This window comes from Varanus komodoensis, unplaced genomic scaffold, assembly GCF_004798865.1.
Source record: "Varanus komodoensis strain SLA01 unplaced genomic scaffold, ASM479886v1 scaffold1, whole genome shotgun sequence".
NCBI lineage: Eukaryota > Metazoa > Chordata > Lepidosauria > Squamata > Varanidae > Varanus > Varanus komodoensis.
This window is the reverse complement of record NW_025335268.1, coordinates 98,768,699-98,793,719: the sequence shown is the minus strand read 5'-3', so window position 1 is coordinate 98,793,719 and position 25,021 is coordinate 98,768,699. Positions and strand designations below refer to the sequence as shown.

Below are 25,021 nucleotides of genomic sequence, written 5' to 3'. Positions count from 1 at the left end.
TCCTTACAGGGACGGAGTAGCGAAAGAAAGAAACCCTTTACCTAGAAGCCGATCTCAGTCTTCCACCTAACTGGGAAGAACCGCAGCCGCTGCCAGCCACCTTCACTGTTCCCACTTCCTCCGTCTCCTCCGGATAGGAGGCGGGGCAGAGCAATAAACCTCCTTATGCCGATTTCCTCTCCAACCCCCACCCTGCCCCGAAGCTCGCCTACCTCGCTCACTCGTCGCCGCGCAGGCGCACTCCTCCCTACCTCCTCGGCCGCTCCAGCTTGCCCGCTTTTGAACGCCTCTACTCAGCTCCACCCCCGTCTCAGTGCCCGCCCTTCACGTAGCCACGCATGCGCATCTTCATCCGAGTTTTGCCTCTTTCCACGACTCGCTTTCACAGCTGTTCCTCATGCACACATTCTCGTAGCGCGGTAAAGAAAAAATAAAAGGCGGAGGAGGAGTCCAAAGGGTTGGTGCAGTCGTTGGCAGTCAATTTCCTTCCGGTTTCTCCTCCTCCTCCTTTTGCATGTGACGTGTGAAAGGGTGTTCACTCGCGCTAGTGAGCCTATAAGAACGCGCCGAGCTCTTCGGCGGGTAAGTCGGGCAGCGGCGAGGAATTGGGGCAGCGAGGGGGGGAGCGTGTGGGTTTGGCGTGAAAGGTACGGTTTGAGGATCACGTTATTTTTCGTGGCCGCGCAGAGGCTGTTTTAGATCCTTCCGTTGCGAATCGACGGAAGAAGTGGAGGAAGAGGGTAAGTTAATGCACACATACACATATTGGAGGCAGCTGTGTAAGCACTACAAAATTCTAAAAGCTGTAGAATGCAGTGCTTGGAGTTGTGCAAGCTTTCGTGATCTCCAGTTCTATTCTTCAAGCAAGAAGCTATAAAAAAGCAGCTTGAGGGGGGAGGGAATAGGAGGAAAAATCAGTTATGGTGCAGTCCTATGCATATTTAGACAGCACGAAATCCTATAACTGGTTCGGGTATGGCAACAATATTCCCCAAGCACCATTTTCTGGAAAGAGCCCTCCAAGAAAGAATGGAACCACTGCAATGGAATGCCCCCTACTCTCAGCTCAGACAGTTGCCCCAGAAGGATTACTATGGTTTGATCATACTGAAAGCCACTGAGAGGTACAGCAGTATCATCCTTGTCATACTCGGCCCCATCCCTCACTTGGCATAGGTCATTGTACAGGACAACCAAGGTTGTTTCTGTGCCACAACTGGGCCTGATCCACATAATTAGTCTCATCCAGGAGTGCCTGGAATTTTTTGAAGGAAATGCTGCAGTCTTTTAGCCTAATATTCCAAGTGCGTTAACATGTGCTCTTTTCTATTGGAAAGGGTTTACTGTTTTCTCAATTACTGCATATGTTCTTTAGTTTATTCAAAAGTGCAACTGATTGCAGTAGGATTTATTTCTTAGTGTATCGAAACACAAAGCAGCTTACATAATTTGTATAGATATTGTTTTTATGTGGCAGTAGTTCTTCTTTCCCTCCATTTATACTAAATTTGTTGCACAAACTTGTGACTACAGCTTTTTATTCCAGTGGTTTTAGCTGTTCTGAATCTGTTGTCTTAGTAGAGATAAATGTCACTGTCTGCTTTGGAAAATCACAGCAGGGACATCAGATTTTTCAAAATTAAATTTTAGTTATATATAACATTGTAAAATTACTTCTCCTGCCCCATGAAACCCTTCATGTCCACTTATTACTGTTTAATATTTTTGTTCCTTTCTTAATTTCTGATTTTAGAAACATAGAACATTGAAACGTATCTTAAAAATAGAGTCACAAGGGGTCTCCTGGGCCATCTAGTCTGACCCCTAGCTCCAGCTGGCTTCACTTACGTGGGTGTCCAATCTTTCCTTGAACACCCTCACTGATGGGACCTCAATCACCTCCCTTGGAAGCCCATTCCATATCCTAGCGGTCCTAACCATCAGGAAGTACTTCCTGACATCCAACCTGAAGCCTGGTTCCTTGAGCTTTGCCCCATTGGAAGGTGTCCTGCTCTCTACTGCAGGGAAAAACAGCTCATGGCCTCCTTCACATGACATCCCCTCACATACCTATATGTTGCTAAAAGATCACCTTGGAATCTTCACTTCCCCAGGCTGAAAATACCAAGTTCCCTCAATCTGTCCTCTTTCTTCATCCCTCCCAACCCAGCTACCATTCTTGTGATCCTTTAGTTTCGTTTTCAGTCCTTCCACTTAACCACTTCTCTTAGTTCCCATCTTAAATTTACTCTCACTACTATGTTTTATTTTATTTTCCTAGAAACCATGTGTTTCTTCTTAAAACGTATGTCATGTATTTGTTCACCCTTCTAAGCAGGCCTGCATTAATCTTTTTTCCCAATTTCCTAATCAGAGTTCCTGTTTCCTTTTCTCCAATTTATCACATCCTGTGGAGGCTCTTCTAATCTTGCTAATTGCCTCAAGATTGATTGTTCAAATTTTTTCACGTTCTTGATTGCATGTTTTTAATTTGCTTCTGTTTTCTGTGTATTGTTTAGGTGACACTGGTTCTTTTTTCATGAGAAAGACAGTAGGAAATAAACTATTTGAGATTTAGTTCTGCCTTAGCCTGCTGCATTCAACACATTTTGGATTACAACTTCACTGCCATGCTAGTTAGGGATGACAAAAATTGACTCCCACAGCATCTGAATAGCACCTTACTGAAAAGCCTCCTCTAGCTGTTCAAAATATTAAAGTGTATGTTACATTTCTGGAATACAAACTACTCTGGAGAGCCAGTGTGGTGTAGTGGTTAAGAGCATGGGACTGGGACTCAGACAATCTGGGTGCTAGTCCCTGCTCAGCCATGGAACCAACTGGGTGACTTTGGGCCAGTCACAGACTCTCAGCCCAACCTACCTCTCAGCCAAACCTACCTCACAGGGTTGTTGTTGGGATAAGATGGAGAAGGAGATGTAAGCTGCCTTGAGCCCTTTGTAGGAAAAAGGCAGGATATAATTTGATAAATAAATAAATACTCTAAATTTAACAAATATTAGCAAAAGTATACCTGAAAACTGTTATGGCATTTTTATGCAACCAGTAAGACAAATAATCACAATATTCATGATAGCTGTTGTCTAAAATTTAAAACAAAACAAAACCCAGCCTTGCTTTCCACAGCATTCTGTTAGCAAGGTTAAATATTCACCCCTCCTTCAACCTTAGCAAATTCCACAGACTATTTAAAGGTCTGGATTAAATATATCATCCACCTACATTTCTGCTGTTCATTCCAGTCGCTGTTCCCTGCTTTGGCCTTCTATTAGGATAGTTGATAAAAAGGCATTAGAATTAAATTTATAAATTGATAGGTAATCAAAGGATTTTTATAGTAATCCTAGACTTTCCTTCTATTCCATGTCATACATTTCCTGACTATTTGAGACTATTTCAGCATCACAAACAAACATCCATATCTGCCAATCCAGTGTAGCGCACCACAAATTATTTCCTCATCAGAGCTGGAATAGGAAGGAAGGGAGGGAAAATCAGGAGATAAAGCAGTAGAGAGATGTGGAATGTGCTGAAATTTGTAGTTTCCTCTTCCCTTCCATAAAAGCATTCCAGATGCACATTTTATATTGATTAGCAATGGAAAGATACCACATTTATGTCAATTTGATAATGAAGTACTTGAACAGACATGCAGCTTACTGCCTTGCATAGCCCGTAATCTTTCTAAGGTCAAAGTCACAAGTGCCTTTTTCTTTATCTTTCTATTGCTTTGTAAGTACCTCCAAGTTCTTCCAAAGCAGCTTATGTTTTTCAGCATTTACAGGGTTTTTTAGCCTTTATTAGTTCAAATGGTGTGTCACACATTTGCTGCCATAAAGATTCAGCAAAGTCTCCAAGTAGTTTGCAATCTTTCCACTGTTGTCATCTGTGATGAACAGGTATGTGTGCATCTCCAACCCAGCAAGGTGGGTAAGGGAAAAAATGATACCACCAAATTGGCAGCATTAGGAATAGGCTAACAATTAACCGCAGAAGGGTGGTAACTGAAACCAGCTATTGCTGAATAAAAACTTGCTCTACTGCTTTGTGGCATGAGCCAGAGTGTTACCACCCTTCAGCTGAAGCCTGTTAATAAAATTCTGTTTGTGCCTATGTTGCATCTATTCTTCCCTGTTGAAACAACTAAATTGACAGGAGAAGAACCAGATGGTGTATTTACCCAACAATAGGAATGGTAGATATGATTGTATTGCAGCAGTGTTTTGCGATCTGCTCTGTTTCTGAGCCCAATTCAGAGTATTGAGTTAACTCTTGAGGCCCTAAAAAGTAAAATGGTTTTCTTATTTTTGGACAACATGGAAAACCGTTATGGACTGAACAACCCCTGGAATAAATCATGGGTTGCCAGGATGGCTTATTGCCCCAAATATCCAGAAAGTGGTCTGCACAACACAGTGAGCCACTATGTCTAATTATCTGTGAGGGGTTGGCCACTCATGCAAAACAGGTAAACACATGCATCTTTATATGGCACTAGTATCTCAAATTGGTCAAAACTGCATAAGATCTCCAAACTCTGAAATGGGAAAGATTTTCTAAGTAAGTCTGCTTTGTTAAAGGTATGTGTTCTGATTTCTTGCTGCAGCAGCTGCAGATCTTTTATTAGAAAAGAAAGCAAACAATGCCTGATCTTCCAGTGGGTCAGGAAGATTGTGCAACACATGCAGAGCATGCCAGGGGATAACTTAATTAAGGGGAGACCTGAAGGGAATGAAACTAGTCATTATAACTGACATTGTGTTCCTAATTGCTACTAATGGTAAAATGTCAGCAGGGAAGAGTAACTATAACCTTATGTATGATTTTGGATGATGGCATGCAAAACATGTAGTGATTAGTCCTTGCCTAAATGCCATATCTTATGACTGATCCTCCTTGCTGAACTCAGACTTTTTAACATCCATTTTCTTAGCCACATATACTATATTAGATTGTTAGGCTTGATTATACCAGAGTTGCTCTATCTACATGTTTGTTCTCAAAGAATTGCAAAGCGACTTCCCTTTGCAACCATGCTGATTCTTCTGTATATTGTTCTTTTGAATGGTTGATTTTTCCCTTTACAGTGTTCACCCATTACCCAGAAGTGAAGCTAACTGGTCTCTAGATACCTGGGTGCTTGCTAGAAACTTTGAGAGTCAGTTTAGCTGCTTTAAAAAATCCCTGACACAGGAACAATTGCATATATTTGCGGGAAGATCAGTACTATTACATTTCAGTTCTTTATGCTCTCTTGTGAATGCCATCTCAATCTAGTGACTTGTTAATTTTTAATTTGTTGATAAGCTGTGTCATTTTACCTCTTGACACCTATGTATAACTCAGTTCTTTATACATCCTTCCAAAAAAAAAAAAAAAAGGCTTGGGAAAAAATCAACTCAGTGTCCTCAGAACTGTGGGATCCTGTCCTACAATATTTTTGCAAGGAAAATGAATGAAAATAATGTTGTTAGTCTAATGTTCCATTTGTCTCCCTAGCCAGTTTCTTGTTTCTGACATAATTAGAATTTCTTCTTGTTAATCTTATTTGTTAAAAGATTATAGCTCATCTTTTTCCAAGGAACAGATTCAAGGCAGCTTACAAAGCAAATACAATAAAGTATTTAAAGATATATAACTAGCAATAATCATAAAGTAGTAGCTATGAGAGATCATTGTTAACACTGCAGGATGGATAAGATACAACTTTAAAAATATCCCTGCCGAATCTATGCCAAAATACTACTTAAATGCCTATTTTTTTACCAGCTACTTGAAGTAGTGGGGTCTGATAGATCTCATTAGGTAGGGCCTAGAAGGAGGATTCCACTCAGAAAAGGCCCCACTCTTAGTGGCTGTCATGTAGAAGAGAGCATACAGGAGAGACATACAAAGAAGTCTTAATGTTCTTAGTAATATGCCCCTCAAAATACATTTTACATATGCTTTATGATTAAGCTCCCCCCCCCCCCCGACTTGATTCTTTGTGTTCATTATTATTTCTCTGGGATAGAGTTTCTCTTTAGTTTTAGCAAAGTAAGTGATTACATATTGCTGCTGGCTACTAGCCATTTCATTCAAGTGCTATGATGATTTTCAAATACTTCAGTGGAGTACAATTAAGATATTGTCATATTTTGAGATTTTATGTTGTCTTTGATTCTTTCTCTCCTAGTCTTGCAAACAGAACTTCTGCTTGTGGTGGATTCATCCATCGTCTTGAAGATAAAGCATTCATTTCTGAATGATCGCAGGAGCCACAGAATTGGATGGAGAGGTCCCTTCATTATTATGGGGCTTGGATCCTATCTTTTCAGCCTTTGCAAGATTGTACATTAAAGACATACTAGAAATGAAAGAGTCTAAACAGGTTCCAGGTAAGTGATAAGATTTCTGTGAAATGCATAATATCACCACTGGTTTTAATGAAAAACCTAGCATTACTAAACTGTGTTGGTTGACAGTCTAACTCCAGATGTCAGTTCTCTCTTGCAGTGTTCCTTAAAAGAAGCTCAAAGGCAGTATAAGATAGGTCAAAAGAAGATGAGAGGAACATTCTCATATGTTCCTACCTGCTTCTCCCAGAGTATATGAAGCATGAATCCAACTCATTTTGGTGTCCTCTGGCTTCTGTCTGCCATCTCATTTGCCTGTTTGAGTTGAAAACAGGAAGGAAGCCTAACTGAACAGATGGGAGTTATAATCCAGCTATACCAGGAGACCCAAGGTTAGGAATCTCTAGTCTGGAGAAATATTTATTTATTTATTTATTTATTTATTTATTTATTTATTTATTTATTTATTAAAACATTTTTATGCCGCCCCATTCGCCGAAGCCTCGGGGCGGCTTACAACAAAAAATTAAAATAACATTTTAAAATATATACAATAAAATACAAATATATAATATAAAACATACACTATAAAACAAGCCGCCCTGGCCAAATAAAATTCAATAATATTAACATTTAAAATACTGCTTAAATAAAAAGGTCTTCGCCTGGCGCCGAAAAACAAATAACGACGGCGCCAGGCGGACCTCTCTGTCGGTTTTTGTCGGTTTCACCTCTGTAGCAAGTCCACCTCTGTAGCAAGTCCTGAAGAAAGTTCAGAACAAAGCATGTGTAGATTAACTAAGACAGACCTGGAAGTGTTTAAGTAAAACGTAGTTTGCCGAACAAGCAAGAGTGCCACAGTTTTGATAAAGCCAAGAGTGGGATTTATTGACTGATTTGTGAAAGGACATGCTGATACGTCAAGCAATGCTCTGTAATAGTGAAAGTAACATAGGTGTTTTTACAGTGATGCTTCCTAGCTGCCACATTACAAAATAGGAAAGAAAAAGGAAAAATCACTCTTTAACCTGCCTTTTATTCAGGTACTGGTTTCTGTGTGTTGCCATGCATCCCACCTTATTTTTTCCTTTCAAATGTCATTGGAAGCAATATGCTTTCTCTGATTTTCTCTCTTAGCTAATGCCACCCAATTTTTCCCCCAGGAAGCCTAGGACTGATCTTCTGATTGATTTTTATTACTCATGAAAAATGAGACTTGGGGCTTTGCTCCCTAGAGCATAAAACCTAAGGTAGATCAGACTAGACAAAAAACACAACCAAGCACAAAAAAAAACCCCCTTAATACAAACATAGAACAAAAACTGGCACTTAAGTTTTCATCCAAGCTAGTTCTCTTCTGAATAAGATGATTGGCAATGAGCAGTGGAAACAGCTTTAGTAAAGGCAAACTTTTTATTTCCTTTCTGTACTACCACACGGCTGAAGCTTGCTTAATACCAGTTACTGGAGTAAAACTTCCACCATCTGAATAGGCTCTGTTCTGGCAAGTGTGAAGGCTGGTGAATATGTAGCAGCTGCTGTATAGGAACAGCTGCCACATCAATCCTTATGAGCTTGTGCGTACAAATAATTTGCCATGTGGGGAACATTCACCATGGGGCGAATTAAAACATTATATGCATGGCTACTGAGATGCAAGCCAGATGAGAGAGTGACACAACCATCTATTTGTAACTATAAATTTGTATTTTGTTTCTGACCAAACTTAAAGCCAAATTCAAGAGACTTCTCACACTCAGAACATCATCCTCAAAATTGGCCAAGAAGACCAAGTCTAGAATATGTGCCAGCATATGCATTGGCCCAAAGATATGTTGACAGAATCCCATGGTTGTCATGGTAACCATGAAATCCTGAGCCACCCCAGATAGGGTGCCCTTAGCATGAATATTGAATTCCTCCCAGGACCAACAGCCTGAGGGACTCCAACATCACATCTGAGACCTACTCTGTCAGCTCATGTTGGGAGACTGATGAATTGCAGGGTGGGCGGTACACCAGCAGAATCCCCAACCTGTCCCACTGGCCCAACACAAGGTGCAAAGACTCCAGGCTAGTCGTCCAAGGTGCCTGGAGAGAGAGAGAGAGAGAGAGAGAGAGAGATGGAATTCCTATCTCTCCTTCTATGGCAACCCCCTTCCCCACAGCCATCATGTCTACCTTGATGCTATACCAAGTAGCCAGGTGGGCACCACTGGGAAAGATTAATTCCTCCTTGTTCACCCACCCAGATCTGAGTTATACATGTCAGATCGGTTGTCACATCTATGATTAGATTATGGATAAAGTAGATTTTATTCTGTACTGATCTGATGACCTGAGGACTGACTGACATGGCAACCATCAAGCCCAACCAGAGGTATGGAGAGGACCCAGAACATGATACAGCCATTAGCTTTCTGAGCCACATTCCCCTTACCTGGCCAGGCCTCCTTCCAGCACCATATCTCCCTCAACCCATCACTACACTAATTGGGATTCCCATTGTCTTCCCAGTTGGATGCATAGATGCCCTCTCAGCCATGGTCCCAGGCATAGGTCCACAAAGGCATGGGGGGTGGTGAGGGCTAGCCAGAAAGGCACTTTCACCTTTGTGGCATCCCAAAGGGACACACCTGCTTTGGGGATGCCCCTGCTGGACTGCCACCCAACAGCAGGTCTGCTTTTATGTTAAGGAGATCTGGTGGACTGGCCAGGCCAGGTGCAGACACTCAGCCCTGATGGACTTTGTTGAGGCTGCAAGGCCTTGCCGGGGGGGGGGGGGGGGGTGTTGGAGCAGCGGCAGGTCAAGTTGAGCAAATTCAACAAGTGTCAGTTATTTGGTTGAGACTGGAAGCAAGGATAAGTAAACTGAGCATGGTTCTCTGAACATGGTAAATCTCTAAATGGCAGCAAATGAATGCAAGCCCAAGTTTGATTATAGTACTGGGAAAATAAAGCAGTCCATGCTCAAGCATTAACATTAGTGGTGATACTGTCTGCTCAAATTGTGAAACAATAACCTTGTGGCCTGGTTGTTGAAGGTTACTATTAGCTAACAGGTAGTAAGCATGTTGGTGGTACAAGAAGGTTTCTAAAATACAGGATTTCATATAGGTAAATCTAAAAACATGTTTTTCCCTCTTCTTAGGTATATTCTTTTATAATCAACATCCAATAAGGCAGGTTGATATTCTTGGAACTGTGGTTCTCACCAAAGAGCAAGAATCATTTTATATTTATGGAGGTAAGAAGTTCAGATTCCTGCTAGCTTTTTTCTCTTTCCATTCTAGGTAGCCACTAGTATCCTGACATTGAAGCCTCCATGCTTGATTGGAAAACTTGTGTATTATTTTAAAAAAAGGTGGAAGAGAAAGAAAATGCTTTTTAATAATGAATAGCATGAATGTATGTCCAATGTATTCTGCAAAGACATGTGAATATTAGTATGTATTTGTAAATCACCCAAGCTTATTTGTAAATGCTCAACAAACTATAGTGCAGTCCTTTGTACGTCTACTCAGAAGTACATTCCATTGAGTAAAGTGAACTTACTTCCCTGAAAGTTGGCATATTATAGCCTTAATAGCTTATGTATATTCATGTGGGCTTCTCTCTGGGAATATATCAAAATTGGTATCTAGAGCTTGATATATTGCAGTTCCGTCACATGTATTGACCTTGTGCTCAACCTTGTACTAGCCACATGTTTGCCAATATAGAAAGATAGTCAAGTTATGTGGAAGGCACTCTGATGAAAGTGAGGTGTAGAAGAGCTTCCTCTGTACAACACATAGATTGTAATTTTATTATCCCTGTCCGAATTCTGGATTTTTCTAGTTCCATTTCAGCCAGTTACCTTTACAAAAAAGTACTAAATAGAGAAACAGAAGCACGATTTTAACTTCTCTAGGAATACATGTATACTGACTAAGAGTCAGACATCTTTCTAAAAGGTCACTTGAATCATTTCGCTTCCTTCTCTGAACACTTATTTGCACATACACACCAACATGCAAGCAAGCTTTTGATTTTCAGAGGAACATTAGAGGGAAGCATTACTGTCTGAAACATTAGACTGGGCTAGGTGTTTCTGTATGTTCTCTGCTTCAGTGTTTATGGTTAGTCTAATCTCCCAGAATCATTTGTCATGCTAACTGGGGTTGCTAAGATTTGTATTTCAAAACATCCATAGTGTGCTTGATTGGGCATCTCTTTCTTAAACATTATTTAACAGTAAGGGGACGGCCAGCCACTTAGTAGCAAAGCAGATACCATATATTCAATACAAATTAAAATCTCCTGAAGTAGTTTTTGAAAGAGCAGTAAATAAAAAGCAACTGCTGGTAAGAATAGAATGGACTCAACTGCTGCCAGTCAGAGTGGACAAATAGCCTGACCTAGTATGAGGCAGGTTCTGTGCTCCTAAGAATTTAAGAGAGTTCAGGTTTGGAACCATCAGCTATGTACCTGAGCATTGTATACTAGGGCATGGGAGAGGTGGAGTTCTAGCAAGCAGAAGGGGAGATGACATCCTTATAGAGTTGGCAGGGGTTCTCTCATGCCCGCTGGCCTCCATTTTTGAGGCCTCGTGGAGAACGGGTGAAGTTCCAGAGGACAGGAGGGTGGCATCAGTGGTCCCAGTTTTCAAAAAGGGTAGTAGAAGGGACATGGGGAATTACAGACCAGTTAGCCTTACGTCCATTGTAGGAAAAACAATGGAAAGGCTCATAATAGAGGGAAATCTTGTGATGCTAGATAGGGAAGGGAGGCTGGCAGCCACACAACACAGCTTCTGCAAAAACAGGTCCTGCCAGACAAACCTTGTGGAATTCTATGACAAGGTTTTGAGATGGCTGGATGGAGGGGATGCAGTGGATGTGGTTTACCTGAATTCAGCAAGACCTTTGACAAAGTGTCCCATGATATCCTGGTTGAGAAACTGAGGAGTTTTGGGATACATCAAAGCACTGTCCGGTGGATTAGGGCATGGCTGACTGACCGAAAGCAGAAGGTAACCATTAGTGGGGAATCATCGGGATGGTAGCCAGGGACAAGCAGAGTCCCCCTGGGGCCGACCCTGTTTAATCTTTTCATCAATGACATGGAAGAAGGGGTGAACAGTCTGCTGATCAAATTTGCAGATGATACTAAAACTGGAGCAGTGGCCACAACGGAGGAGCAGGTACTCCAGATCCAAAAGGATCTGGACAGACTATGGAAGTGGGCAGGAGACAACAGGATGATGTTCAGTGTGGATAAGTGCAAGGTCTTGCACTTGGGGCATAGGAATAGATGTCATAAGTACAGGTTAGGGGACAAGTGGCTGGAGAACAGCATTTGTGAAAGGGACCTCAGGGTGCTGGTTGACTGCAAACTAAACATGTGTCATCAGTGTGATGCGGTGTTTAAGAGGGTGAATGCCACCCTTGGTTGCATAGCCAGAAGTGTGGCTTCTAGATTGACTGAGGTATTACTACCACTTTATACGACTCTGGTGCGCCTGCAACTGGAGTATTGTGTTCAGTTTTGGGCCCCTCATTACAGGAAGGATATAGCCAGGTTAGAGTCAGTGCAGTTTAAGGCCATAAGGTTGGTGGCTGGTTTGCAGGGGGTGCTGTATGAGGCGAGACTGAGGGAACTGGGTCTCTTCAGCCTGGAGAAGAGGAGACTCAGAGGGGATATATTGGCAACAAACAAGTATGTGAGGGGATGTCACATGGAGGTGGGTAGAGATCTGTTCTCCCCTGCAGAGGAAGGCAGGAAGTGCTCCATTGGAGCAAAGCTCAGGAACCAAGGTTCAATTTGGATGCCAGGAAACACGTCCTTACAGTTAGGACCCCAAGGGTATGAAATGGGCTTCCACAGGACGTGGTTGAGGCCCCATTGGTGAGGGTGTTCAAAGATATGCTGGACATGCCCATGGTGGGCATGTCGTGAGTGGAGCTGGCTGGAGCCTGGGGTCAGACTAGATGGCCCAGGAGACCCCTCCTTACTCGCTCTGTTTCTATATAATTCAAGGAATTATATTACATTATTAAATTAAGGAAGGGATTACTGCACACTTCCATTATAGCCCCCCCCCCCAATCCTTCAGATAATTAGCTGAAGACATTGGGAACTTGAGCAGGTGAGCTTCCTTTCTTTGCTCTGCACCTTGCTTCCTTCTGTCCCTGGTAGACACCATCACTGACACAGCTAATACTTGACATCTAGATTAACTATCAGTTTATTCATCTCAGTTTATTGGAAAACTGATCCCAATTACCTGTTTAGATTTTCTACAGTCTCCCCAACGTTAGATGATGGAAAAAAGAGGCAGACCTGGGTATTGTCAGCATATTGCAGCTCAACAGCCTGGAAGCAGTTTCATGAAGATTATGAACATTGAAGATTATGGGGTTCAAGGGAGAAGCTTGTGACCCCCTGAAACTGAAAGGCAGTCTGCTAGTATTAGGTTCTGGGGCTTCTTTGATGACTTAGGGTAAATAAGGAGGCAAGTGCAGCCACTATGCTTTACATGAAATGAAGAAGCTGCATGCTTGTTCCGCCTTTTACCCAGGATTCCAGGTCTTTTAGCTGATTTAAAGCAGAGAGTGGGGAGTTGGGTGTGTGATTTTCCATGCCTGCCAGAAATACTCATTGTTCTCACTGATTCAGCCTTGGACACTGGTTCTTTGCTCTGAAGGGCGACTGCCCTTCAAACTTTCTCCCTATCTATTTCTGGCCATTTCTCCCTCTACCACCAGCTAATGCACAGACACCGATGTTATATTGTTTTTCTTGAAGGGAAAGCAAGACCAAATTGCTTCATATCACTTTTAATTTCTACTTCTACCTTTTAGTTTAAAAGTATGGCTTTGCTAGGTGCAAAGGTGATTAGGTAGATCCAGTGCCCAAGCCTGATGAGCTGTGATACTCTTCTCTGTTTGGAGATAAATTGTAAAGGGAAAGTACACAGATTTCTTTCTTGCTTCTCCATGGAGAATCTTGGATTTATTCATCATAATGTTTATGTTCTTTTCAAAATAGGATTGCTTTTGCAAGGTTTTAACAATAAAATGACAACTTGCTATTGAACTTTGTTTCATCAGGCTGAGTATCTTGTTGCTGAAAGGAGACAGTAACTGATTTGAAAACACAGGAGAATGACAAGAATGTAGGTCAACAGTGCCTCCAGTCTGAATGTGACTCAGATGCTTTCACAGAAATTAGGGTTACCTAGCTCCTTGTGAACATCTGGTTCAAGAGGCAGCCCAAAGTTGGCAGTTGGATATCAAGGCTGATGTCTTTCCTGGTGTCATCCGTTCTTCCTCTGTAATCGCTATTCAGACTGCAGTTAATACTAGATGGTTTGTGTATCAAATGAAAACAATTCTTGTGTCTATCTTGGGAGGTATGATAAGTGTCAAATATTTCACAAAAGGGATAGCTATGTAATGATTGTTTCTGAAGATAATGGAACAGAAGGCATGGTATGAGGAGCACTGTTAATAAGAAAAAAACTGTTAGAATACATTGACGTATATTTGAGATATCAGAAGACATCGAGGTCAGCAGGCCCGGACTTCAATCAATAGCCAGTGTAACTAAAATAAGACTAATGTTATTTGCTCATGTCTGCTGGTACTAGTCAATAACCTGGCAGCTCTGTTTTGTACCAATTGCAATGGCCAGACCATTTTCCAGGGCAATCCCATGTAAAATACATTACAGTAGTCCAAATTTGTTCACAAATGCCTTGCTTCCTGTGGTTTGTTGTGCTATGCAAACCCAGGCAGCTGGGATTGTTTGAGGGTTAGACAACTTATTAGCTTGTTGTAGGGTTGTTTGAACTTTGTCTGATTTTCAAAGAACTCTTGTTATCTGGGTTCACATGACACAAGTTGAGTGCCATGTGAAAATGGCAGACTGTCATGAAAGCCAAACAGGCTTTCTGATAGTCTTCCCACATCTGTTATGCAGACAGTTTATCATCAGCCAGGCAAAGGCTGCAAGAAAAATGTTGGACAAGCTATTCTCTGAGTCATCCACTTGGATGTGTAGGCTTGGTCAGCCATTTCCAATGTCAATTTGCTGCAATAGGATCAGAGAAATGGGAAGAGAGAGGAAAGATGTTTTGTCTTTTGAGAAGTGTTTTGTTCTCTTAGGTAAAAAGAATAATTCTACTGCTGAGCAAAAATGTTTGTGACTTAGTACAATGAGCAGTTTCTATCTTGTTATTGTGGAAAAGTGAACTTTAACCAAAACGACTTAAGTTGTTTTCTTGTCTTCTAGTGGATGATGGCACAGGCGTAATAAGTTGTATGTGCTGGAAGAACACATTGACAGAAAAGAAATCTTTGTCAGGTAACTCTCAGATGTATTTATTAGTCTATACTATTGTTGGCGTTGTTTTCGGATGCTTGTACTGTTTTCCCTTTTGCTTTACACACATTGTCCTAACTTAATGTGAGAGAAGGAACAGAGCTGAAATCCCTTCACACACTGCTAATACCTACCTCGCTGACGATTATCTGCCCAAAGCACCTTCTTCTTGCAACGCCTAATGTATTTTCTCCACTTTGGTGAGGGAAAGCTCTGAAGAATATGTGGCTTTTTCGGGGGGTGGGGGTTGGGGATAAACAGCATTCTTCCTATCCTATAAAAATGATCTGAGACCTGCTAGACTCTCTTGAATGTAGCACCTTGTGGCATCTCTTTGCATATTTTCCCATTTGCATGGTGTGTTTGCTGTATTTTTATCTTCTACATTTTGTGTCCCAATTTGAACACTTGGAAATATATTTAGATTTTGAAATACATTATTACAAGTGATAAAGTACATATTCATAAATTGTAAAAGTAACTTTGGCCAAGTGATAGAAAAGGAAATAAATTATATATTTTTGATGCTTCTGTGCAGATGAATTTCTTTTATCTGCAAATACCTATAACAGAACATGGCCAGTTATTTTCTTTTCCTACCTTTAAGAGGTTATGGTGGCCACAAAAGTCATTTTTAATGTGCTAGCACATAATCACACAGATAATCTTTGTCTTGTGGGTTGGCTGTTCTGAACTCACTAGACTTTCCTATTTCTATTCTTGGACCACTTCCTTCTGGTATGATTTTTACTCCTGTTCATTGTTTCCTTGTCTGCTTTCAATGTGGAGAAAATAATGGCAGTGTTTAAGGAAATGTTGCAGTGTACTTTCTATTGATACACAGCATTAACTGGGAAAACCTTTATTAATACATGGTTGGGATCGGATTGTTATACCTAAATCTAAACAGTCTATTAAAAGCTTGCATCTCAAAATTTCATTCTGTAAGACCAGAAAAAAATGATAATGTTTAATGCAGAAGTCACAGTGGCTTAGCTCTAAAATCTAATGAATAATTGGAAACATGGAATATTTAGTAGCCTGCTTGCTCCAAGAATTCATTCAGGCAAGCAGTTCTTCTAGGCAGCTACAATTAAGGAGCATATTGCACGAGATCAAAAACTGAATTTTAAATACTGACCTAATAAGCATAAAGTTCTGTCAAAGTGTTTTTATAGATTGTCAGGCACCAAGAGTCAGCTTTTGTTTTGTTTTCATATCAAGGATGTTTTTGTTTAAGTGTGAGGTTTGTGGAGGATTTTTATTTTGGGTTCTTTTTGTTTAATTCTGGGTTGCAGGAAAGTAGCATGAAACAAAAGAAGAATAAATAGAATCCTTTAAAAATACACTGCATGTAAATAAAATAAAATTTTATTTTATTACCTTTAAAAATAAAATGCACTTTAAAAATACTGCATGTATTGTGTCTTGACATACTGCAAGCAAGGGTCCTTTCATCAAATACATGAAACAGTTAGGGACAGAAACAGTGTTGGATGGTAAATACACATGGGTCCAGTGTGATGAAGGAGATGCATTTTAGCACTGGGGAAAATGAAAATTAACACTTCCTGAAAACAGATGCCTTGCATTCTACAATCAGATGAATTTAACAAAATATGTTTGAATATACTGTCAACTGCTGATTAAATGTTTAGATAGTCTTATAGTACTCATGCAGTAATAAGACTTGAGTTTTAGAATATGTTATCATAGCTAACGAAATACACAATGTTGAGGATGTTTACTTTTAAAAAGATCATTCTTACAAGAAGATATTAATATATTTATTTATATTCCACCTATATCCAGTGATTGGGGCTCAAGACAGGAGAAGTGCCTATTTTATTCTTAAAGCAACTAGAACAGATTTCAGAAAATATAGGGGTAGAATCTAAATTATTGAGGTTTAATGGCTAATGAAGCAACTCTCACACAATAGCTGCTTTCTACGTAAGTTTGTAATAATGTCTCATTTTGTCAGATCATAGCCATAGTCAAGAAGACTTGCAGTATCTCCTCTTATTCCCTATCTCAACTAACTGTTGTATATTCTTCCATTAGCTGCCCAAAGTTATATTTACAGGATGCTTGGAAGGGGGCACTTTGTAAGTTGACAAAATAGAGTTGTGTTCCATATTACATGTGAACTTGCCTTTATCATCCTTGATTTGTTGAGCAGCATCTGTCATATTAAAATATCCATTTAGCTTTCCCATTCCAAATATCGTTGTTAATAAAGGAGCAATATGTAAGACTTACTTACTTCTCTACAGATTTTGAATCACATTCAAGTACTTCAGGTGCGTTGGATCTAATTGAACAGATAAGGAAGATGCAAGTAGCAGTTCAGCAAAAAACAAGGCTAGAAATCGGTGATCTAGTCAGAGTTCGTGGTTGCATTCGAATCTACAGGCAGCAGAGAGAAATCAAGGCCTTCATGTATTGTGAGCATTACTCTTTCAGTAGTGTGCATTTTTATCCCAACCATTCAAGTTCCCATAATAGTAACCTGACAGTTCCTCCAAATTGTCTAAAGTACTTGAAGTGGCTCTCACTGGTTTGCCACCTTTTTATTTATGTAATTGTAAAATCTGTACATGTTCCTGTCAAAAAACCATGTTTAGCTTTGTCAAAACCCCTGTTTCAAATCTTTAGTTTTGATAGCTGTCAAAAATGCTCCTGTAAATAGGGTGGGCAGCATTTTCCCATTTTCCTGAGACCTTAAAGGTCCAGGAAAAGTTGGAAAACTTGAAGGTCACTGAGAACTGTTAGGCTGTAACTTAAAAACTGAAGGAATTTGCTGGGAAGGGGTGAAATAGTTGCCACCATGTTTTATAAATAAGAGAGTGTCTCCTCTTTGCTTTGTGCCTGAGAGCTTGCCATTTGACAGCTGTCATATTAAAGCAAATTAACATGTCTCAAGTTTTGCTTTGTTAGTGGCCATGGATGTTGCCTTCTTTGGCAGCAGGACACTGATCAGGCAAGGGTTCAGATTTTGGATCAGAGTTTTGTACTCACCCAACTGCAAACTACTGTCCTCTCAATAATTAAAGAGTGCACAAATATTTCCTGTGCAACTTTTTTAAAAGAGTAGAAACATTAAAAATTGGCAAACCAGTGAGGGGTGCAGTTATGTGTCACTTAAGCACTTTGAAGTGGTTGCTATTTCTGAGTTTGTGGAAAGTAATCTTCAAAAAGGTGAAAAGCTGCAGTGACAGCGAAAAGGGTCATGTTCATGGTGGGGGAGAGGAAGACAATGACATCTGTTCCAAAATGCTTCTTGGAGAGTCAGTTGTCACTGGCAGCGGCCTAAGGAGACTCAATAAGAATGGCAAAGGCTTTTTGCTGCTCTTGACAAGCAGCTCATTTGCTGCTTCCTGCTACCTGTGATGTGGCTGCTTGTTCTGAATCAGGCAATTTGACAACCCATTGTGGGTCAAACAGTCTCTAAACAAGCCATAGGTTTTCAGGGTTTCTTTTTGAGGAAAAATAAGTTGCCCTACAGAAGCTGTCTGCATCCCCATAACATAACAAACGCTATATTTAATTACCATGTTAATTACAAACCCGGTCAGAGTAGTCCCTGATATTCTGCAATTGTGAATAATCTAATTTTTACTCTTACCTTAAATATAACAAATACTATATTTAAAAGCTGAAGTTTTTATATGTTTGTAGTTTTTTGACCTTTGCTCATATCTTTTCCAGATAAAATTAATGATCCTATGTTTGAAGTTCAGATTTCAAGGATGCTAAAACTCCCCCATTTGTATAGAGATATTTATGATAAGCCATTTCACTTCCAGGAAGAGGCACAGAGGTCAGTATGAACTAATGATGTGAAATACAAATAACCTGAGAGGATATATTTTGCTCAGGCTTCCCCAGCCTGGCACCCTCTAGTTGGTTGGGGAGTACTTGAGTGGTAGTCAAATCTGTCAGACTGGGGAGAGTTCTTTTACATTAAAAGTATGGTCTAAGGCAGTGAAGTATGGAATCCATGTTGGAGACAGTAAAACATAGGCCCTTAACACTGCCTGATATGGAAACAATTAGTATGATGAAGAAGCTATGAAGAGGAGGATAAATTAAAGGCAGGGATGAGAGTATGATAGGGAAGAAATACAGGTGATGTGTCCATAGTAGATAAAGCAATAGCTTGGGAGTGCCCAGCCAGAACCTATTCAGAGTCACATTTTTGAAGGCTTTAGTAGAAGGCATATTAAAAAAACAAACCCTCAACTATCAAAGAAATTTAGTACAGTGAATCTTATAAATTATGGTATATATGCACCAGTGGAGGCAACATATGGCTCGTGATCCCTGCTGCAGCCTCCATTCCCCATGGAAATAAATAGAGGGGGTAAATGGCATCTGCAGTTGCTATGTCTGCTGTGCTTATCCAGCTCTATGGTTATAATCACTTTCATTTCTCTGCCGGGTCCTTTATGGCATACGTAAAAGCAATACAATAACATACAATAAAATGGCATAACATCTTATCAAAGCAAACATGAACAATTAAAAACTACTAAAAGCATGCAGCAAAGAATATCTGTGTAAAATAAAAATACCTGGAAAGGTTAATCACATGAAGCTCCTGGATAATCAAGTATATCTTTAGAAGCTTTGGCTTAAAGGTCTGTCTTAATCTACTACTGAAAAGATGACAAGGTTTGTGCTGGATGGGCTGCAGTGGGAAGGCTATTCTGCCACTGGGGGCTGCTCAAAGCTCTTTCTCACATTGCCATCTCCTCAGAACTGGAACTCAGGGAAAGGCTCCAGATGTTGAGCGTAATGTCCAGGTCACTTATGGTTGGGAGAGGCATATGGTTGGGAGAGGTTGTGTTATGTATTGTGGTTCCCAGCCATGTGGGGTTTTATAGGTTAAAGTGAGCACCTTGATTTGGGCTCAGAAACATGCAGGCAGCCAGTATAAACAGGCCAAAACTGGTTTTATGTGCTCAGACCTGTGAGTCCCGATTATTAATCTGGCTGTCACTTCTGCACAATCTGCAACTTCTGAACTATTTTAGGGATAGCCTCACATAGTGTGTCCACTGCAATAACTGAATTTAGAAATTACCAGAGCACTGATTATTGAAACCAAGCTATTCCTGACTGGATAGAGACAAGGTTTAGATACCTAATTTCAGTATCTTCCTATTTTGGTCAGCTTTCAGCATCTTCTAATTTGAACTATTATGTATTGATAGAAGACAAGGTCCTGCAGATGCACTATGCTCTATCACCATACTGAGTGGAAAAATAAGAGACTTTCTGTTGGGGAAAAAGATTCAAAGCTTCTATAAACAGGAATTGGAAACCGTGGAGGATTTGGTCCGTCATGTACAATCAGAGATACCAAGTACCACGGCTGGGCAAGTGAGTAGTAAAGGTGACTTTGTAGTCAAATTTTTTTTTAGGGGTATCTCAGGTCAGTTAATAATGTTTTGCAATGGCCATGAATAGAATATTAGCCTGTGCATTCATTGCTATTTTAGAAAAAATACCCACCTAGAATCTCTCAAACAGTGTGCAAGTACTGTTTTCTTGTCAGTAGTCGCAAGGACTAGAAGCTGATTTTTTTTAAGGTAATGGAAATTTGGATTCTCAGGAAACTGGATTAAATACCAGATTTTACACAGGGCTTTGAGTGTATTCAGTAAATACTGAAGTGATAGATCTTGTTAGACTGTTTAGTATACTTTATAGCTCTATCTCAGTAGTCACCTTCAACCTCTTTAACTTCCTTTTGAGAATTCTATTATGACATTACGGTTGAGTGTGAGACTTCTCTTAAAAGACAGTGGATCAGTGCTCAGTTTAATCAGTGGCAAGATAAGTGACGCCCAGCATATTAAAAGATGGAACCTTCTGCAGGAAATTATACAATATGCAGACATCTGTTCTGTATTATACATTCTTTGTGTGGGGCATTTTAGTCTGTTTAAAGTAAAACTTTGGGGTGGGTTTTTAGGAGGCTCCAAGTTTCAAACTATAATTGGAATCAGAGTTGAACATCAAGTGCTTGTCTGACATTTCTGGTTAAATAGATATTTGCTTACAAATGAGCCATAGCATGTAAGAATAGAGTTTTGAGCCATGTATCTTCCTGGTGCAAATTTGCACTATTCCAAGGCATGGAAAGTTATGTATACCCACATCAGTTAACAGTCTGGGCTTGAACATAAGAATTGTTCAAAATATTTCCTGTAGTGTTGCAATTAAGATTTAGCATTGATATAGAAATCTTCCTTCCTTAGATAAAATGAAAGGCAAAACTTAATATTGAAGAGGGCAGAAATCTACTCTGCAATTTTGGGGCAGTTTTCCTTTTGTGTTTTGGAAGATGTTAAAACCTCCAAAAACCATTCACTGAGTTAAAGTTACAACAAAACTGACTCCCATTCATACTGGTTCTGTGATCTTCCTGGTGGTTGCTTCCTGGCAACCATTTGTTTTCATAGAAGAAATGCTTGTCCTTGCATTTTAATAAAGCAAATAAACTTGGATTTTAACAAGAACCCTGCTGTTCAGTGGCACAGGAATATAATACAATAACATAAAGTGCAGAGAAAGAATCTGCTTTGCAAACAGCTGCCATAATAAATGATTCTGGTAAAGATAAAGGATTTCCCAAGCTATTCAGCTCAGCAGGTTAAGAGCTGAGTGTATCTGTTGCTGTGGTCACACAAGGGAATAGTATTGTTCCAACCACAACAAATCTCTCAACTTTTGTAGCCTAGTACATGAGTAATCATAACAGAGTTAATGTAATCATTGATAATAATGTATTGGACAAGCCTAATGGTCCGGGCTTAAAATCACTGCTCAATCATACATTTACTATATGATTCTAGAAAGTCACATACCTTAGCAGCTCACTGGTAAAATTCTGAATAATTCTTAATTTCCTTTCACTTTGTCTTTCACACCTTCATATTTCTTGTGTTGAAGTGTATCAGTCAGAATCACATTTCCTTTGAAAAAATTTAACCACACATGGTCTTAAGTAATTACATATTCCATAAGCTGTATCTCAGTCTATGCCTTGCCTTGCCTTTTTTTTTTTTTTTTTGGTAGTTAAAAATTGATTTTGAACATAGTAACACAATTTTGGGGGCCATATTGCCAACAGGAGGCAGAAGAGTCTACCTTAAGTTGCTTCAGACTACTTCAGACGCTCTTGGTGACAAATCATTTGTTTGGTCTTGGGATCCCAGATTTGTTTAAGAGCATCATTGCACATGTACAACCCAAAAATGTAGTGTAACATCAAGTAATGTGATGGCAGTTAACAGCCCTGAAGTGAAAGCTGTGATGCTTAATTGCAAGTTGGCACTGAAATAAAGAGCTTTGTATGGTATGGCTCTGTTCCTGGGTCACAGCATGCTATGTTTTGAGTTAAAGTTTGGCAGCTACTAATAGGGAGATAAGACTAGCCTGGATGCTTATTCAGATGCTGATTCAGAGCAGAATTACTGTTTGCATTTTTCCAAGTGAGCTCATTATTTCCAAGTTGCATTAAGGAAGGAGGAGGAGCAGAGCTCCATTTGATAGTCAAAAGACTGTGAGCTGTATTTACATTTGCTTGCCAGGGGAAGTTCTATTCTGTTTCCTTAGGAAATGCCCAGGTCTTCCAGAGAACACTGAAAGCCCTTCCTGTCATGTTTTGAATTTAGCCTATCTCTTTCTGTGTTAGCAGAAAACATTGCCCATTATAGTATCTACTGGAAGGTCTTGTAATAGCTTGGAATGCTGCAGGCTTGAATGCTTGGGAAAAGTTCAGTTTTGAAAGCTCTTTCACTTCTCTCTTCCTGAAAGTAGTACGTAGCCACTGTTATTTTTATCATATGTGGTGTTCTGTTTCCCCGAGATGAGCTGCAAGGAAACTGTAAAATGCTGTTTTGTCATGCCATTATATTGAATTTTTAGTTGCAGTAAATGCTCCAGCTATGACCTCTATGAAGACTTTTTATTCCCTCTCTCACATTCTGCCTGCCCAGATGTGTTGGACTATAACTCCCATATAAGAATGTAATTCAACGTGAATGGAGGGCACCATATTATGGAAGGAGATTCCATTCTATGATCTCAGAGCTAGTAGGGACATGCAGCATGAAGTCTTTTATGGCTTTATATGTAATAATGCATTTGATATTTGTGTTATCTTTTATTCTCTATCCATTTGATAATGGAACCCTGAGGCCTTAGGGTAGAAATCATTTCAAAGCAGGTCATTTAGATTGTTCATTCCACCTCTGTTCCTCTGTATTTGTTGTAAATTGTTACAGCACTTTGCTAGTGAATGAAATAAAACTGTAGCATATGGACCAAATGAAACATTATATTCTGAAGTCCTAAGGCCAGGTAGTGATCAAATAGCTGAATAATTATTTAGACGTTTCTGTTGTTTTTGGGGGGCATGCAAACAAATGCATAACTTTTGTTGGGTAGAACTTTTGTCCTTTCTTGATCCCTTGTGTCCTCAAAATCAAATTTGTAGCTGGTAGCTTACCTGTTCCTGGTTACTCCTGAGATAAGCTCCCTATACCTGAAATAGACTAAGCTGGACTCCTGTTGAGATTTAAATCCAGAAGACTGGAACACAGTATAGTGTGAATGAATTATCTCTTCTTTTTTGCATGTCTACTTTCCTTATATAGTATCAGCTAGGAGACAGCATGAACTCTTGCGTGCTAGTGCCATTTAACCCACATGAAATCAGATTTTGGGGATTGGGGATGGGCAGCTTCCAATGTATTTCAGCAGCATCCTACTTGCGAGCTACTGACCTAATAGCCCTTTTTTAAAAAAAATGGTTAAATAACTCAATTTTTCAACATCTCTCCAAGAGATTGACCAAAACTTTTTTACACAATAAAGCATTGTACCATATTATACTGTATAAGATATTATTGCATCAGTTTTTGCACTGGCTGGGAGAGGTTTTGTCTTTTGGTCCCCCCCCCCCATTGATTTACCTTAACATGCAGGTTAAGGTAAATTTTATAACTATTTTTGTGAATTTGTTGTAATTTTACAACTATTTAAATTTGACCCTTTTTGAAGAAGAAATGGAAAAATACTGGAAAATTCAGAAATTCATTTGAAAGATGATAGAATTTTAAAGAAGGAAAACATTGAATGAAACAAATTGTTTTAGCCCCAAGAAAAGACATACATTTAAAATACTATGTATTCTCTACTGCTACAAATGAGGAAGTGAGTTTAAATTATAGGAAGGCAGACTTTGAAATAGCCATTAAGAGAACTTCCTTATTAGGACAACAGCTGTGCTGTTGCTTAGGAAAGCTGCAGAATTTTATTCCTTGGAATTATTTGAAGAGTTTGTGTGCACTGGTGAACTGGACTGGATGATTCATTCCAATCCAATTACCTGGGATGTTTTGTGTTCATCCAAATTAATTCTGAAGATAAACAATACACATCTGACGTGTCAGGTCTGTAATATAGCACTGAAGATGGATAGACCCAGATATCTTGGGCCAAAGAAGGAAAAAAAGAAAGGGAATGGAGCTTTGCAGACTCTCCAAGTAGTGGTAACAGAGGACTGTTGATAATTGAGGTAATTGGAAGAAAACTGAGGTATGCTTTGTTGGCAGAACCCTCTGGTACTTTAGGAGGGTAGGTACTCGGAGGAGGGCTTTCTCTGCGGTGGCGCCCAATCTATGGAATGTGCTCCCCAGAGAGGTCTGCCTGGCGCCGTCGTTATTTGTTTTTCGGCGCCAGGTGAAGACCTTTTTATTTAAACGTCATTTTAATTGTTAACAATATTTACTTATTTATCTGGCCAGGGCGACTTCTTTTATCACTTCTTTTATATCTTTTATATTTTCTATTTATATTGTTAATTTTAATTTGATATTGTTATTTTTGTATTTTATTGTATTTTACTGTGTTGTAAGCCACCCCGAGGCTTCGGCAAGGGGCGGCATAGAAATGTTCTAATAAATAAATAAAGACAAACACATTTATTATGGCATAAATTTCTGTATTTTTGTTAGATTCATGAAGGGCTTATCCCAGATTTTAATTATACACACACAAATACTTGTAATATGCATACACAGGCACAATGGGATGCTTGTGTTGGACTGGACCGTGACTATACCCTCTCAGCTAAGAAAAACTAAGAAACAGATAAGTTGTAAAAGTCTTTATCTTTTGAAACAAGTAAATTAATCAAGCATTCTTTGTTAGTACAAAGCACCTCATCACATTTCAGGCAGAATACAACAATTACTTTTTCAAAGCAGAAAATCCCCAGT

The 25,021-nt window shown here is 39.7% G+C and overlaps 2 protein-coding genes across 9 annotated transcripts in view; one reads left to right on the top strand and one right to left on the bottom strand.

Annotated features, from left to right (window-relative positions):
* Positions 1-365, bottom strand: part of SLK (STE20 like kinase) — a 59,963-nt gene extending 59,598 nt beyond the window's left edge. For 2 of the 4 annotated variants that reach the window (XM_044438104.1, XM_044438134.1), the window contains exon 1: positions 42-193. The gene's annotated coding sequence lies outside the window, so the exon portion shown is untranslated. The other 2 variants (XM_044438124.1, XM_044438114.1) reach the window with 2 other exon arrangements.
* A 6-nt stretch (positions 366-371) lies between these two features.
* Positions 372-25,021, top strand: part of STN1 (STN1 subunit of CST complex) — a 35,287-nt gene continuing 10,637 nt past the window's right edge. Inside the window, exons 1-7 of one of the 5 annotated variants that reach the window (XM_044438167.1) lie at positions 372-582; positions 6,197-6,398; positions 9,508-9,603; positions 14,634-14,705; positions 17,000-17,170; positions 18,435-18,546; positions 19,943-20,111. In XM_044438167.1, coding sequence (XP_044294102.1) covers positions 6,266-6,398; positions 9,508-9,603; positions 14,634-14,705; positions 17,000-17,170; positions 18,435-18,546; positions 19,943-20,111 — 753 coding nt within the window. In that variant the 5' untranslated portion in view covers positions 372-582; positions 6,197-6,265. Of the gene's footprint in view, positions 583-615; positions 741-6,196; positions 6,399-6,516; positions 6,749-9,507; positions 9,604-14,633; positions 14,706-16,999; positions 17,171-18,434; positions 18,547-19,942; positions 20,112-25,021 lie in introns of those variants that run through there. The other 4 variants (XM_044438148.1, XM_044438158.1, XM_044438177.1 and 1 more) reach the window with 4 other exon arrangements.